At 40.9% G+C, this 17,672-nt stretch overlaps 1 protein-coding gene across 35 annotated transcripts in view; it reads left to right on the top strand.

The window, feature by feature from the left end:
• Positions 1-13,814, top strand: part of SVIL (supervillin) — a 171,403-nt gene extending 157,589 nt beyond the window's left edge. For all 35 annotated transcript variants that reach the window (XM_078378609.1, XM_078378592.1, XM_078378610.1 and 32 more), the window contains 12 exons: positions 8-183; positions 715-856; positions 2,094-2,370; positions 3,699-3,850; positions 4,259-4,364; positions 6,057-6,264; positions 8,661-8,794; positions 9,291-9,446; positions 10,154-10,297; positions 11,088-11,209; positions 12,480-12,635; positions 12,757-13,814. In XM_078378609.1, the coding sequence (XP_078234735.1) occupies positions 8-183; positions 715-856; positions 2,094-2,370; positions 3,699-3,850; positions 4,259-4,364; positions 6,057-6,264; positions 8,661-8,794; positions 9,291-9,446; positions 10,154-10,297; positions 11,088-11,209; positions 12,480-12,635; positions 12,757-12,843 (1,860 nt within the window). In that variant the 3' untranslated portion in view covers positions 12,844-13,814. The remainder of the gene's footprint in view (positions 1-7; positions 184-714; positions 857-2,093; positions 2,371-3,698; positions 3,851-4,258; positions 4,365-6,056; positions 6,265-8,660; positions 8,795-9,290; positions 9,447-10,153; positions 10,298-11,087; positions 11,210-12,479; positions 12,636-12,756) is intronic.
• The last annotated feature ends 3,858 nt before the right edge of the window (positions 13,815-17,672 follow it).

Genomic DNA, 17,672 nt, shown 5'->3' with positions numbered 1-17,672 from the left:
TCTTCAGGTCTTGGTGTTCGATTTTGGTAGTGAAGTCTATGTTTGGCATGGGAAGGAAGTCACACTACCGCAAAGAAAAGTGGCATTCCAGCTGGCCAAACACTTGTGGAATGGTACGTTTGACTATGCCAACTGTGACATCAATCCACTGGATCCTGGCGAATGCAACCCCCTTATTCCAAGGTATCAGAGCTTACTAGGGTGAATTTGCTTTCCATATGGATTACTCCATAGCAAACCTTGTTGAGAATTAAAAGATTTGTTTGTGTACTAAAAGTTTGTCTCAACCTGCTGATTCTCATGTGTTTCTTGGAAGGAAAAGATGCCTTCTGTTTTTACTTTGGTCTTCGTTGTGAAACGTAAAAGCTGATGCCAGGAAGATGGGAAATGTTAGAAAAAATAAATGTTTGTCTTATTTTTCAAATTACTTGAAATGTGCTTGCATCCTATTGCTCTAGTTCTTAACTCACTTTTACAATCTTGCACCCAATCTGAATCTGAAGTGTAGGTGTTTATTTTTTGCTTTTTTGTTTAATTTACAGAATCTGAAGTTCTTGTAATTTTCAAAAGTAAAGAATTATGACTTTCATCAGTTGAATTAGAAGTCTACCAAGGGGGTAGTGGAGAGGTTTTTCCATTTCTGTTGCCTCTTGCTTTATAGAATAAAATGCTACCTGATATCAGAGCGTTCTCTGTCTTCCTTTTTTATAACAGAAAGGGACAAGGACGACCAGACTGGGCTATTTTTGGCAGGCTTACAGAGCATAATGAGACAATACTATTTAAAGAAAAATTCCTTGATTGGACTGAGCTGAAGAAACCTGCTGAGAAAAACGTCAGTGAATCCCCTCAGAAGGTAACTGGCTTATTTACTTAGAGTAGTTTATGTTAATGTTGATAATGCATTGTAGATTCTGAGCTATAAATGCATCGTATGCAATTTTGTCTTTTAATGATGCAAGCCACATTTGGTCCTCTTTAAGGAGAAAGACAGGGTAGAAGTATTTTAAATGAATAAATATTGCTGTACAAAGCAAACCCTTTTAAAAAATAAATCATTTTATGCTCATTTTACTGAAAAATCATGCCTGTGAGACTGATTTCCACATGAGCTTATCTGTTGACTTCACGTGTACGGAATTAAATTCAAGATTTGTGTGTAATCCCTGTTGACCATTGGCTTTCAATATTTAAATGACTCAGTGATCCTAGAGTTTCTTATGGTTCCTTGAAGACTGTAAAAGAGAGAGAAACATTAATGTACAAGGCTGTGTTTTCATCACTGCAAACATGATGCCCATCATCCAATACAGTGGTGCCTCGCTAGATGATGATAATCCGTTCCACTGAAATCGCTGTGTAGCGAAATCATTGTCTAGCGAAAAGCATTTCCCCATTGCAATGCATTGAAACCTGTTTAATGCGTTCCAATGGGGAAGAATCGTCATTGTCTAGCGAAGATCGGCCATAGGAAAGCTGCTTTGCGAACTGCTGATCAGCTGTTTAAATAGCTGTCTTGAGAAGCTTAGGTCCCAAAAACACCCGTTTTGCAAGCGTGGAGGGAGCTGTCAAAATCGTTGTCTAGCGAAAATTGGTTTGCGAAACAGGGACCAAACATTGTCCAGCGAAATTCCCCCATAGGAATCACTGTTTTGCGAATCGCTATAGCGATCGCAAAAAGTCAATGTCTAGCGAAAAAACTGTCATGCGGGTTAACTGTCTAGCAAGGCACCGCTGTAGTTTACTCTCTAAGGCTTTGAACGGTTTATTTGTAACTAACAACCAAAGTGAATTGTCAATGGTCATCTGTAAGATTCTACAGATGATAAGTAGGGGGAGGATTTCTGCGACGTGTCATATTTTTTTCCTGCAACCTATGTTTGAGCTTCTGGGTGAGTTTGACCATGTTCATGAGTAATCTGGTAATAAAAGTCTGATTACTCATAAACATGTTTGAACTGGCTTGTGGGTTCAAACGTAGGTTGCAGAGAAAATGTGAAATGTCATAGAAATCCTCCCTGTAACAATAAGAGTTCTGGCTTATGTCATTCTATATTTCAGGGGCTTCCTAAAACTTCTGTATTTCATTACAGGAAGAAACCAAGTCTGAGGCTAAACCATATGATATCATGCGAATGGTACCACTACCGGAAACAACAGTTGGCACAGTTTTGGATGGGATGAATATTGGCCGTGGTTATGGATTAATTGAAGGAGATGACGGAAGACAATTTGAAATTATCACTGTCTCTGTGGATGTCTGGCATATCTTAGAATTTGATTACAGCAGGCTCCCTAAGCAAAGCATTGGGCAGTTTCATGAAGGGGATACGTATGTTGTCAAATGGAAGTATCTGGTGAGCACTTCAGGTTAGTGAAGAGCCAGAATCCCATCTATTGATATATTTGAATCAGTAACACTGATCTGTGCGCTTACGATTTACTTAACTATTCAGACACATCAGCAATTGATTTTTATTGTTAGTACATTAATTGCTAGAAGCTATCTTACATGTACTCTGTTTCCCCGAAAATAAGACAGGGTCTTATATTAATTTTTGCTCCAGAAAACACGTTAGGGATTATTTTCAGGGGATGTTTAATTTTTTTCATGTACAACAATCTACATTTATTCAGATACAGTTATGTCATCTTCTTCTGGTTGCTGCACAAGGGTGGAGGGCGGGGTTTCATTTAACTGGGGCTTATTTTTAGGGTAGGACTTATATTACAAGCATCTTGAAAATTATACTAGGGCTTATTTTCAGGTTAGGTCTTATTTTCGGGAAAACAGGGTAAGCATGACGTGAATATAAATACCTTTTTTTTTCTTATGGCACCACACAATTTGAGAAAATAAGCTATGTATCCGCTGTTTGATTCAATGTATTGTTTCTCAGCCTCTTAAGGCTAAGATCGAGTGTAGTGTCTGTTCATTCAGCGTAACCTTAAAGAATTATATTTTCTTGTTTGTTATTTAGAATGCATGTCCTGCACAAATGGAACTTGCCAAGTCAACATTTAGGCAAACCCCATTGATCCAGTGGGTCTGCTCTAGTTGGAATTAACTACTGAATTTATCTTAAAATAATATTTAATTTTCAAAAAGAACGATTGGAATCACTTTAGCTTCATTTGCACCACTGGCTTGGGTACCTCAGACACAAAAAGAAGTCAGAGGCCATTTCTGGCTGTAACAATGTCTCAGCGATTTAATGTACTTGCTTTTGCATTTTTAAAACATTTCCTATTTAATAGAATTTTTACTCATGCAAGTTATTTTCCATGCACCTTTCGCTGTCAATCCATAGCTCTTTCCATTATTACTCAGCAGTGTTGGGTGTTCACCATAAAACTGATTAAAGCTTTCAAAGTTGAGTGTAACTTGAATTGGAAAATAACATAGAACAATTAGTTCAATGGGGTAGCATGATGAGGATCTATAATGCCATAGATGTGCTCCAGCATCTTCATTTGCTTCAAACAATGCTACTTGCTTTCTTTTCTGGTGTGACTATGGTGGTTTTGCTTTGTTTTGTTTTTGTAAGTATACACTGCTAGTCAGTCTGTAGAGGTTGGCCTGCAGGTATTTTTGCCTACCGCATCACCAGTTCTTTGTAAGAACACTTTGCCCTTCTTTAAACTAATGTTTGTTAGCTTAGTCCAAGGTCTGAGATTGCTTTGGTTTGGCTTTGCAGTTGGAAGCAGACAAAAGGGAGATTTACAAACCCGAGTTGTTGGCAAAGAGAAATGTGTGTACTTCTTCTGGCAAGGGAGGCATTCGACTGTCAGTGAGAAGGGAACTTCTGCCTTGATGACAGTGGAGCTGGATGAAGAACGAGGGGCTCAGGTGAGGAAAGCGTATCAGAATCTTCAGGTTTCAGTACAGCCTTGGAATGCTTCTACATTGAAAGGGGGAAAGTGTTTCTAGCTTTTACCAATCAAAATTTAATTCTACTTTTTTTAATTTGTTACAAAAGGTGACTGATCGCATCATAGAACAAAATAAAGCAGATAGGAAGCTGACTGAATTGTACAACTGTTGAAATCATGGTCTATAAATAAATCATGGTCTTAGGCTAATCAGTAAGATAGTTAAAATCATCACAATAAATATTAGTTCTTTTTTTAAAAAAATATGTCTTCACACCGTTCCTGAAAGCAACAGAAGTGGGGATTGATCACAGCTCTGTAAAATAGGGTCTCTTGTAGCCTTACACAAAACTTAATTCATTGTGATTCTTAAATAATTTTTCAGGTGCAAGTCCTTCAAGGGAAAGAGCCTCCCTGTTTTCTGCAGTGTTTTCAAGGTGGGATGATTGTTCATTCTGGGAGAAGAGAAGAGGAAGAAGAAAATACTCAGAGTAAAACAACTTTTTCTTACATTTTTCTGCTAGTTTTAAAGTGAAGGGTAGCTTGAACTATGAGATATTTTACACCAAGATTTGATCAGTTCTTGTTTTGAATCCCGGCCACCTTGGGGAGATGACACAGTTGTAGTGAAGCAAGTTTATGTGATCATGTGCAAAGCTTCCTTCCTCTGTAAAGGAGTAGATAAAGCCAAGCTACATTTTACTGGGATATGGTATGAAACTTAGGAATCCCGTCTCCACAGAAGACCAGCCATGGTACTTCCATCTAGAAATGGCTAGTCACTTAGCATTTAATGGGATAAAATAATTACGTATTGATTACTTTTATAATCCTGCCTTCCTTCCAAAGCATTCAGCAGTTTTGAGTTTAAAATAATAACTTTCCATCTAAAACAGGAAGTAAAAAACAGGAAATGAAGATTAGGAAGCTAATCAGACTAAGATTCCACTTTTTTTAATGACCAGGTAGAAAGGCTGTTGACAAGGCAATTCTAGGAGGGAAGGAGCCAGTTACCATTTGGTCCCAGTCAAGCCACTGGAGTAGGCTTTGCTTTCTCAACCCTCCATTGTATATGGCCAACCAGAATAGCTACTGCTGGAGAAGTTGGTGTGCATCGTTTTCTGACTTACCGTATTTGCCACTGTACAAGGCGACTAGCCGTATAAGACGACCCCCCAACATTTCCACTCAAAATATAGAGTGGACAGCTCTGCTGCAGCGCCAGCAGTGGCTGCCCTGGGCTGTGCCTGGGCCCACCCTGGAAGTTCATGGCCGGCAGGGAGGAGGGTGAGGAAGAGGGGGAGAGCACGCACGTGCCAGCTGACTCAAGCAGCGAGAGGGTGAGGAAGAGGAGAAGAGGCTGGGTGGGCGGTGGGAGGAGGAGGAGGAGGAGGAGGAAGAGGAGGAAGAGGGGAAGCGGGTGAGTGGTGGGCGAGCGATTGCCTCCATCCCGACCGACCGACTGCCTGCCTGCCTACCTGCCTTCCTCCCCGGCAGCAGCTCCTTCCTGGCCCAAATGAAGTGCACCCAGCATACAAGACAACCCCCCCCCCACTTGGAGGCATGTTTTTTGGGCCAAAAAGTCATCTTGTACACCAGCAAATACGGTACTCTGGCTCTTCCCAGATTAAACAGGAAAAATTAGCCCTGCAATTTATCCTTAGAAACAAATTCTGCTTTGAGCACTACTTTATTACAGTGGTTCCCAACTAAGGGGCCCCAGGCATTGTTGGACTGTAAATCCCAGAAGCCTTCAACCACTAGCTATCCTGGTAAGGGTCCCTGGGAGTCGCAATTCAAGAATGTCTGGGACCCAAGGTTGGCAAGTGCTGCTCTAAGGGCCAAAGTCAGTTGGTAGTCCCAAGTGTAGACCCATGGAAAGGTGACTCAACACTTAAATAAATCCCTTTGATGTGACTGTACTCTGGTTAGTGTTATCAGCTCAATCCAAGCCATTAATCCTACCAAAGTGGCTGTCTCTGGGGAAAAGAGACTGTGGGATATGAGCTGATCATGATGACTTATTCATACTTGTAATGATAAAACAATCAAGGTGTAGACTACAGATGTTGGGAAATCAGTGAACATAGTGGTCAAGGATCTCAAGCCATCCAAATTATCATTGGTGAAGATTACTGGCCTTGGCAGTTGTCTCATTACTGTGTTGTCAATGCCAACTGCAGGTGACTGGCGGCTGTACTGCGTACGAGGGGAGGTTCCTGTGGAAGGGAACTTGCTGGAAGTAGCCTGTCACTGTAGCAGCCTGCGGTCCAGAACCTCAATGATCGTCCTCAACATTAGCAAAGCCCTCATCTACTTGTGGCATGGCTGCAAGGCCCAGCCACACACCAAGGAAGTAGGAAGAACAGCAGCCAATAAAATAAAAGAACAGTAAGTAGCAAAGCCATTCTCGTGTAGATGTATGATTTCTATAGAATCTTACTCAAAAGCTGTGATGATGGAAGGAGATTGATTAGGACCAAAATAAAAATCCTGCTTAAAATTATTTTAGTATTTGTTTGTTTTATGTGGGGAAAAATCTGTTCAAGACATAAATCTATCCAAAAGCTATATATATATATATAGGGTTGTTTTTTTTAAAGTGGGGAGTATTGTTTTAATATTTAAAAAACAGAAGGATAAAACCATTTAATTAGTCTTCTGAATGAGAAGTTGACAGAAGGCTGAGCAGGACTTATTAGTAGGGGATGTGTATGTTTAGCAGCACATTGGTGCCCAATTTTTCTAAGAGTGAAAATAGACGTATTCAGTACTGTGGTAGAAGAGATGCTCTTCCAGAAGTAATGGAAGACATCTGTTTCTTATAGCACTTTCCTGACCTATGTATCTTGCATTTAGCATGCGTTGTTCTGTGATTGGTCATTGGGAGGTAAACACAAGGTTGCTCTGCAGATTTGTTGCTGAGCCATGCCTCTCAAGAAATCCCATCACGGGAGGGGAAATGAGTATATTTCAATGAATACACATTCCCCTTATAATATAACATTATAATAATTTGTATTGCTGAGATGAAGAAAATTTGAGGAGACCATCAAAGGAGTTACAAGGGGAAGGGCTTTGAGCATCATTCAGCTGCAGGACTTAACACAAATTCCTGGGTTTGAAAGACTTTCATTCAAAGTGCATGCATTTGTACCAGGCTTCAATAAATAGATCTCACTGTGAATAATAAAATAGATCTCATAAGTCAGACATCTGCCCTCCTCTGACAGAAGTGGCGTTTACATCCTGCCTTTCATTCAAGGAGACATACATAGTTCTCCTTTTGGTGTTATACTTACAGCAACCCTGCTGTTTGGAACGGCTGGATGGTAATGGTTGGCTCAAGGATTGTTCTGTTTGTGATTGAGGGGGAATTTGAACCTACGCCTTCTGAGACATAACCTAACACTTCAACTGTTCCAGTGCATTGCCTTTGTACAGCCCATTGCACTGATTTCTAGCTGCAGGGATACAAGAGCAGGAGAAAGCAGTTGGCTTCCCCCTTGCTTACAGGTTCTCAAAGACTCCTGGGTCGCTGCTGTGGGAAGTCGGAGGCTAGCTGATGGAAGAGCCAGCCTTCGCACTCCCATCAGCATGGTAGTTCCCTTGTTCTTAACGGAGAGATTTTGGGGGTCTATAATCCAAAAAGTAACATTTTGGAAAGTTACTTTCCAAAGGTGATTTCTACCTGTTATTAGTTGCAGCATTTGAAAATAACTTGTGTTGTTACATGTTCCAAAGCCCTTCTACTTGTAACTCACTGTACTGTTTAGTGCACAGTTCATTACTTTTTCATTTCTTTTTTTAAAATATAGGATGATAAAAGAATGATATAAAATCTGAAAATTCCTGTGAAGTGGCCCCAAACATGCCTTAACATGCATTTTGAAATAATTTTTGAAAAGAACTGGAAACGTTACTTGTTATACTTAAGAAGTTACTTTATTCCTACCCATTACATTAGTTTTGAAATGAAACTTCATCACACTCTCATTTACCAAAAAAAATGTACTGTATATAGTTGTGTGCAAATTACATTATTTTAACTTGTTACTTCCAAGTTCTGTTTTCCAAGTCCTATATTGGGAAGACATTACTGAATCTAGCCTAAATCGAGTTACTGATCCAAACTAGAGCAGACCCCATGAAATCAGCAGGATTTAAATCTTGACTTTTCTTTTAGCAACTGATTTAATGGGTCCACAAGCTGGGACAAACAAATGGTTGATTTAGGAAATGGAAATGAGGCAGTTAAGCAAGCAGCTGTTAGCTGGCCTTCTTCTTCTCTTCAGCATATCTATTTGGCACATCAGCGGTGGGCAGGTTTTCGATGCTGCATAGCAGATCTTTGCTTATTTTGTTCTTGCAGGTGGGAACAAAAAAAACCCACTTTTTCCCTTTCTGGGCAAGAGTACTGGAGTTTTTATGCATTTGGACTGGTTTTGTTTTTTTGGGGGGTTTTTGTTTGCTTTGGCATGAAATGTATAGTTGCAGTTTTTTGCACGTACTCCAAAAAACTTGAATGGTACAAAATGCAAGTTTCCTATGTGGGATTTTGCTGATAAGAAAAAGCCTTGTCTTTTTTCTTTTATGTATAAGCAAAAAAGAAAAAGAAAAAAATAACGTCAATTGACCGTCTTTTCAGCAAAGAGGTGGTATATAAAAAAAAATCTTTTTCATCAAAAATGAGAAAAATCAGAAGTACTTGTTACATGTTAGGCAGGTGTTATTGTCCTGCAATGTGATAGTGACACTAAAGGTGATATTGGCATATTGTTTTCCAGATGTCCCTTGGAAGCAGGATTGCATAGCAGTAGCAAAGTGACGATACATGAATGTGATGAAGGGTCGGAAGCTTTGGGATTTTGGGATGCTTTAGGAAGGAGAGACCGGAAAGCTTATGACTGTATGTTGCAAGGTATGGTATTGCTTGGTTTTCCTGCCATGCTTTGTTAACTACCCTAGAGCTGTAAATGTGAGCGTTAAAAGGATCCAGTGAGACAAATGGGTAAAGGAAGTTGTTGGACTGCAACTCGTAACATTCTTCATCATGGCTACGCAGGTTAGAGTTGATAGGAATTACAGTCCACCCGCATCTGGAAGGCCGTGCCCATATCTGATGTAAAACCTTGGGAAAGCTGCCCGATAACATTAATTCCTTGGCAAGAAAAAAAGCATGAAGTGGGTCAGGCTGGGTTGTCTGTTCCCAAGAATCAACATGGAATGTCAGCTGGTATTTATTCTCTTTAGCCATCATAGGTAACACAGTGTTGTATTGCAGTTAATTATTATGCTTCAGACTTACAGAAGGAAAGAAAAACACAAAGTCTGAAATATTTGTAGTTTCTCAAATACTGATGGAATTCCTCTCCCTCCCACCCTTTCTCTCTCTCTCTCTCATTCTTTTTTAAAAGATCCTGGGAAGTTTAATTTCACACCTCGCCTCTTCATCCTCAGTAGTTCATCAGGAGAATTCTCAGCCACTGAATATGTCTATCCCGCAAGAGATCCTTCTGTGGTGAATTCTATGCCATTTCTACAAGAAGACCTCTACACAGCACCTCAGCCAGGTAAGTGAAAAGAGGAATGTAAAATATTGCTAACCAGGTGAAGTTCTGCTTCTGAAATTCCCAGTTCATTTAGGATTTTTTTATTTATTTCATTAATTTCATTAATGAAGGGGGGGAGAAAAGGTTTCCGCTGCAAAACAGAATACCCCAAACAGGACCTGTGTAGGACTTGAGCACCCTGTGTATTTGGAGATGCTGGCCAGAATCCTGTTGATGTTCACTAGAGGTGTATGGATTTGTGTTTTGGGACTATAATTCCCAGAATTCCCCATATCTGATGCTGCCTGGGGAATTCTGTGAGTTGTAGTCCAGAAACCCAGATCTATACACCACTAGTGTGGGCATAAGGTTTGCATAACATGCCACAGCTAATTGCAGCTAATTGTTGAGGAAGGAAGATGGTAGACACTTTTCTTATACATGGAAGATCCACCACATCCCCAAAATTAATGGTGTTGCATAGCTCCATCCTTCCTAGGTCATAGTGATTTGTTTTCCCCATTCACAGTACCCCTCCCCTTCAATCTAGAACATAGAAATGCCTGCCTGGAGCTGAGGACAAATTGGTTGGCTCACTCCCAAACTGTACAGCAAGCATTCAGATATAAATTGGATCAACATGCACTTCTGGTATGGGGCTTTATATAGCTCATGACCAGCATTGCGAATTATGAAGACAATTTGACACTTTTCTTTACCCCACGCAGCCCTCTTTCTTGTTGACAATCACCATGAAGTATACCTCTGGCAAGGCTGGTGGCCTGTGGAAAACAAAATTGCAGGTTCTGCCCGAATCCGGTGGGCTTCAGACAGGAAATGTGCCATGGAAACTGTCCTCCAGTACTGTAAAGGTAATAAATAAATTAAGGAATATTTGATTTGGCAGGCACTTCTCACACAAAGTTACAACTGGTTTTCAGGAATAGGTCTTAATGTTGCAAGTCAGAAAGAGGCTGAGCCGTCCTTCTGTTGTTGCTTCAACTTTTATACTGTCCCATAGTGCTATGGCTGGTTTACAACATAATTGCAGAAACAATATTTTAAGTAGTTCTGACCATCATAGTAGACCCCCCAGCTGATGTGCTCTAGATACCGGCTAATGGCTGGGTTCAGTTTGGCTTCTATGGAATTTGATAGTACAGATTTAGCCCAAAAGTAATATGAGCTGACATCAAGTGATGATGGTGACAATAACAGTGAGGATGATTCTCATTCTCATCATTATTCTGTTACTGAAGCTTTGAAGGAGGGATAGGTTTTCTGACCTTCACATCTTGTATTCTCATAATGGCTTGTTTTCAAGGCCAAGACATGAAGGATTAGCAAATTGAAGCTGGATTAGCATATCTGGTCGTCTGCAATCTGCAAAGGCTTGTGGGGACCTCTTTTCTTAAACTCATTTCCTCTATCTTTTACTCTTAAGACAGTGCTCCACAAGCTTTCCATCACACTCATCTCTTCCAAGGAGAATTCAACTTGGCTGAGAGTCTTGAGTGATACATGTATCTATTATGAGTATTTTCTCTGAAAAGTTTTTAATGGAAAGGTTTTTTTTCCCCCCAACTGTGTGCAAATCACGAGAGGAGTTTGAGGAAAGGTCATACATATTTATTTCTCCTCTTCCTGTCTTTGGCTGTGTAGGAAAGAATGTGAAGAAACCTCCTAAATCTTACCTAATTCATGCTGGTCTTGAGCCCCTGACGTTCACAAATATGTTTCCCAGCTGGGAACACAGGGAAGATATTGCTGAGATCACTGAAATGGTAAATGAAATGAGCTCATCACTTCTGTTGATTTTCCGTGTGCGGTTGGAAATGCAGGTACACTGTGTTGGGAAGCACAAAAATCCAGGGGAGTAACCTGTATAGCGAGCTTCAGGAATTGGAGAACAAGAGTAGGGTCAAGTAGAGACAACTGCCAGAAGATGAATTCTGACAGGACTCGAAGAAAAGTACGAAGGCTTGAAAAACAGAGTTTTAGTTAAGCAGCCTATTTGCATAATCTCTTAGCTGACAGAGTAATAGGGTAATGGCTACGTGTTATTTCTTTCATAAAATGCCTTTCTTGCTTTCATGAAAATCTGGGATTTGTGATAGTTCTAGCTTCTTTTTCAAAATACAACACATTACATTTTCATTGAAAGTGCAAAGATTAAGGTAAAACTGGAGGTGACATGGTAGAGACTGTTTTCCCTTATTTTAAAGGATCAAATCCCAACAGTATACAAGCTAAAAATAATAATGTATTCGCGAAGGCTTTCACGAATAATAAGTTTCAGCCACAGGTCTTTCTGTCACTTTCTCCTAACTATTTATTCCCTTTCCCTTTGAGAAAAACCCCTTCAGAGGATTTTGGGAAACCGAACAAATATTTTGAGTTGGTGTCACAAAGCTGCAGTAGGCGGAGAGACTGTCAAAATCAGGAATCTTGCACAGGTGGTCGAAATTATAGTTTAGCTATTGGTTCCACACAAAGCTAGTCAAATAGGAGTTTGGGCCATGGTAATGCTGTACTCCAGAGATGTGCAATGTCCAGCAGTCAGGGGCATGCCAGTGCACCCAGGACGCCGGGAGGCTGTACCCACTCTGCCCCAAGAACAGGCCAGAAGGGCAGAAATGGCCCCAATTGACATAAGGTGACCACTAGAGGATTCTAAGGGTGTGATTAAACAGTTTTATGGGTGATGTTTTCCAGGTGTGAGGATAGTTTGAATGGCTGCACTAGGGGGTTGCATATGACCCACTGGCCAGATTTTCCCTGCCCCTGCTGGTAACTAGCAGTCACCACTTTTTTCTCTGCAGAGTTCCCTTAGGAAGGGTGTTTTCATCTTAAAGAAGCATTGTCTCATGGGGGATTTTGGAAAAGATGGTGGCCACTGGCCCAGAAGAGTAGTGACATTGGAAGAATCACAAGAGCATTGGGTTTATTCCTTGACCTTAGGCAGACGACTTTTGCATGCATTTTACCCATAATGTGCCATGGTCTACATCAGCTAAAATATTATTTGTTGCTTCCTCGATTTGCTGTCTCTAGGATGCTGAAGCATCTAATCAAATAATCCTTGTTGAAGATGTCTTAGCGAAACTATGCAAAAAGCTGTACCCGCTGTCTGATCTCTTAGCGAGACCTCTCCCTGAAGGAGTGGATCCACTAAATCTTGAAATCTACCTTTCAGAAGAAGACTTTGAGGTAAATGCAAAGAAATAACTCCGAATATCAGCACATTAAATTGCTTTGGTTTTCTCTTGTTTCACAGTTGTAATGCTCCTGTTTAATAACTGTTGGCTCCTTTTCCTCTGCTTTAATCCAGTCTGCGTTACAGATGACAAGAGAAGAATACAATGCACTGCCTTCCTGGAAACAGGTGAACCTCAAAAAGGCAAAAGGGCTTTTCTAAATAGCACAGTAGTTGCAATCAAGGGCTAAACTTGGAACCAGGCCGATCAGCATTTTCAACACCCCTTGGAAAAGGAGGAATACCACAATAAACTGGTGTGCATCTGTTTTTGCCAAGCAAACTAAATAACTATCTGCATTCACTAGATGACTGTCTGTTCCCTAAAGTCAAGTAATATTATAAGTGTATGAGAGAATTTTTCAGTAAACTCTTATTTTGGGGGGTGTGGGGCTCAAAGGGTAGGTCCTGCTCGTGAATGGTGTTCTTTGTACTTTTAGCAGTAGTTACCTCAGACTGCTGCCACAACGGATTTTTTTCCTACATACACTACTTGCCATTTGGGTTTTGAGGGTGTTCCCTTTGTAAAGTGTTATTTTGTTAAAGCTGTGGATTTTCAAAAAGAATTTATATTTATATAAAACACACAGAACAAGGATGTATTTAACAATGCAATGTTTATTATTTGTTTCCGAGACTTCTGTGGAGAAAACATTTCAGGAAATTAGCCAGGCAGTGTGGCTGCTCGTTAAACCACCTATGAGCACATGCGCAGCTGTCAGTCTCTCTCTCTCTGTCTCTCTTCCTATCTCTCTCATTCTGAATTGTTTTTTTTTTTTTAATAGACAATGAATTGGTCTCAGTGCTGCTTCAGGTGCTAAACTGAACAAAGCATTATCACACGGGTTTCTTGGGAAACTCTCTGAATCCATCTTTGATATCCCAAAAATGTATAGTGCCTTGATTTTTGTTTTGGATTTTTGTTGTGTACAGTTTATATACAAAAAAAAAATTGGTCCGCTTTTTGAAGATGGCTCAGAACAGTCTCCTGTGGTCTACTTTTATAATAGTAGAAATTTAACCGGTGGGGAGGGGGGGTACCATCTCAGTTTCTAATAACTTCTTGCAACTTAAACTGTCTTTTGTGATAAAGACATAAAGCAAAAGCTTCAGAATAAACTCTTAGCAATGTACTGATGCGTCCGTATTCTCACTCATACAGTATGCAGTAGACAAACTGCTTTGGTAATGAAACACCCTGTTTTCTACATACTAATAATAGAAAATACACTCACACTGAGATTTGACCAGAGAGTAACATCTGGCTCAGCAACACGTATTTCTCGATGAAGGTAACATCGGTGATCCAGTGGTGTGCACAGAAACTTTCTGCTGTCCTGTTTTCGTGAATGGAAATGGTTTGCCCAACCAACAATAGATTATGTATTGCAGACTGAGAGTTCCTTACTCACAAGTTTATGGTACTTGCTTTACATTTCAGGATAGTCTCCAAGTCATGGATAGTGAATGTGTGCATTCTTTTAAGGCATTTCTATTTGCTTAAATCAGCTGAACCGATCACACATGAGCAAGCCGTATAGGCAGGATCTAATACTAAGGATTTTGCAGGTATAGAGCATATGGAATTAAGTGGGTTGTAATTGTAATTATGTAATTTATGGAGAGATAGGGGTAAAAATTAATATCCTTTCTGAAAGACTCCTTTTTTGGGAGGGGGGCAGGTTGATAATGCCTGATGACCCTTAAGCTATCATTGTATATGAAATCTACAGTTAGTTTTGGAATGGAACCCAGTTATACCTGGAACTGACATAACTTCCATTCCATTGAAATAATGGAGTTTCTCTAACTATGACTGAATGTGGATCCTATCCAGAGTTATGTGGCTTCTTTTCTTTAACCACTGAAACTAAGATATGTATGAAGTACAGATGGGTATAAACCTCAATTCAGAGATTTGAGCCCGTTTGTCAGACCAGCACCACAGGTGCCATGCATTCCTTCCCCCCCCCCCCGGCCAGATCTTCCATTCACCAGCCAGCCCACACTGTTCTTCTCCTCTTCTAGCATTCAGCCAGTCCCAGAAGGAGCCCATGCTTTCCTCCTCCACCTCCTCCAGCAGCTGCCCACTCAGTCAAGGACGCAGGGCAGAGATTCCTGCAGTGCTGCCTTTGAGTGAGGGCTGCTAGAGGAGGTGGAGAAGAGAAGCATGTGCTCCTGCCAGGTCTGGTCAAATGCCCAAAGAAGAGAAGAGTGGTGCGTGCCAGCTGGTGAGTGGAGGATCCGGATGGAGATGGGGTAGGGGAAGGGAACACACTGCACCTGTAATGCTGGTCCCGTGAACCAGCAGAAACCCCTGAACTGAGGTTCATGCCAATGTTTAGTGAGAAGCTTTGATTTGTCTTCAGTAAGGCCAGTGGAAGCCAAATAAAATTGTTTTGGAGGCAGATTTTTTCCATGTGCCAATCATGTAGCTTTTGGCTTCTTTCTGGTGTTTTAGTCAATTTGTGCTAAATATTGTTTAATTTTGAGATAAATTTTTTTGCCTCGACTCACACTACATAAGTACGCATTTGTAGCTTGATATTACGCACGTGGTAGGTCCAGTTATGCAAAGGTGGAAGTCCTGTTCACAGTTGATTGCAATGGGAGCTGTGCAACTGACTGCACAATCAAATTGTGCAATCTTTGTTGTCAGGGCATAAGACCCAGCAGATTTATGCAGGCGTAAAGTTACATTACACCTAGACAAACGTGATTCCTGCCAGTGACACCTGATGTTAATGGCACTGCCTTCAGTTTTTATTCCCAACAAAAGGATAAATAACCATGTGTATATTGCTGTTTTAAATGGTTCTCAACTTGTATTGGAATTATTTTGTACACCCGAACGATTTTCTTTCCTGTTTGTACAAGTCCTGTTATAGAGCATTTCCTGCGCCTGTAAAATTCAGGAAAGTCCTTTTAAATGCTTCATATTATCACTACAGAGGAAAACCTCCAAGCCATTGTTGCTAAGTGACATGAAGATCTCTTGAAATGCAGTTATGCAGTATTTTGAACTGGCTGACTCAAGTGGGGTTGGTTTGGCCCACAAACCCAGTCTTTAAAAATGTTTTGACGTCAAGTGCTGTCTAAAGATGTTGCTGATCTGTATAGTTAAGAGGGAGCAACTAGAAATTATGTACTATAATTCCATGGCACATATAAGAGCCATCTTGAGCTGAAATTCTGGGCAGATTTCTAGGGGCCCAGAGACAGAAACTAGTAATTGTTTGCTGTGCGCAGATTGACTCAGGTTGCTGCTTAAAGGATTCCATACACTGTATTGACACCAGCTTGTTGACAAGAGGTGCCTTCTCAGAACAATTAACGCACTTCACTATAGTTTCTGAAAGTGTTGCTTTCTGTGGAAGTCACGAAATGTGTCATTATATAACAACAATTCCCAAGAGGTTGCAGTATTAGTCTGTGACCACAAAAACGTTAGAGACTGTTGTGACTGCTTAAAGATGAACAAATACGTCATGACATAAGCTTTCCTAGTCCAGGTACAATTTCACTGTGTGCGTTACTTGATCGTCTATGTGTATTGGGAGCGGGGTGGGTGTGGTTGTACAGATAATCAAACACAGAAAGTTAGAACTGGCTTGCTGATACAGATCAAAACAGGTGCCTGGGTTTAGGGACAAAGACTTTTTGCGCTTCAGCACTTGCCATTAAACAGTGGTATGAGTCACTTTATGGAACGCCTCCCTATATTAAATGCTTCCTTACACAACCAAAGTAAGGGGAGAATCAGCTGCCTCTTACTGTACAATCCCTGCCTGCTATTCTGCCCCCATTTCATGTTATGAATTAATGGTACATTTATGTCTGTTTTAATGTCTTTGAAATGGGTAAAAGAAGTTGCATGATGCTAGTTCGTCCCCCCCCCCCAATGTCACTCTGGTTCCAGGAGTACAGATCTACTACATTAAATATACATTCCAGGCTTCATGGGGCTTTTTTTTCCTGAGCCAGGCAGTGAGCTATTGTCTATTTTGTAAAACCTTGTAAGTTGACTTTGCACCTGCCAGGTCTCCAGTTACTTTGCGTGATGCCTTGGTACAGATGGAGCCATGCCCTCTGAGCCAAAGGAAGGTACTCTGGGCCTGGAGCCAGGAAACCATGGGCTGTTAAATCTGTCTCTTTCTCCTAAGGGTATAATTTAGATGTTCTATTACTGCCAAAATCTGGCAATAAAAATGGTAAAAGTATCGGACGAGTCACACACATACACCCACCCCCCACCTGCCTGCACAGCTGAAAACTGGATTCCAAACGTTTTGTGTTTTCCCTTTCCTCTTAAAAGATAGCATGGTAGAGTTGAGAGGTGGATGTCCCTGCTGACTGTGTTGAGTTCAGGTTCAGCAGCAATCTGCAGCTGTTCTCGACATTCCCGCCCTTAGGGAAGTCAGGGAATTGCTGCTTACTACCACATTGTGCATGAGTACATTTGCACATTGTGTACCTTGTCTTATCATTCTGCTTCCAAGCAGCCCAAGAGGTGTACAGATATGGCCAACTTGTGCCATACCTGTTGTTCCTTGTGAGGTCATCCCGTGAGTTTTCTCATTGTGTGCCCCCCCCCTCCAGGTTATTCCATTCCTTGAATAGCTCAGTGGCTTAGCTATCTGGCTGCAGAACCTGAGGTTCAGAGTTTGAATCTCCAGTGTGCTGGAGAATTCTCCAAGGTAAATTTGCTTCTCCAAGAGCCAGCCTTTGTAGCCTTGGGCAAGCTACATGGTAGTCCCAGAACACCTCCTGAAGAAGGGAATGGTAAATTACCTCTGAGCACTCTCTACCTGGGAAACCTTGAGAAGGATTACCATGTCAGAATTGACTTGATGGCACATTAGTATTGTTGCTCATTGTGGTTGCCCTTGGCTGTTTTAATACCCGCTCCAGTATAAAGTTTGGACTTGCTGTTGAAATCCTGTCTGGAAAACATGATAGTTTGTTCTAACATCCTTGGCAGGGAATAGGTC

This window comes from Pogona vitticeps, chromosome 6 (genome assembly GCF_051106095.1).
Source record: "Pogona vitticeps strain Pit_001003342236 chromosome 6, PviZW2.1, whole genome shotgun sequence".
Lineage (NCBI taxonomy): Eukaryota > Metazoa > Chordata > Lepidosauria > Squamata > Agamidae > Pogona > Pogona vitticeps.
The sequence above is the reverse complement of the archived record's forward strand: the minus strand, read 5'-3'. Positions and strand labels throughout refer to the sequence as shown.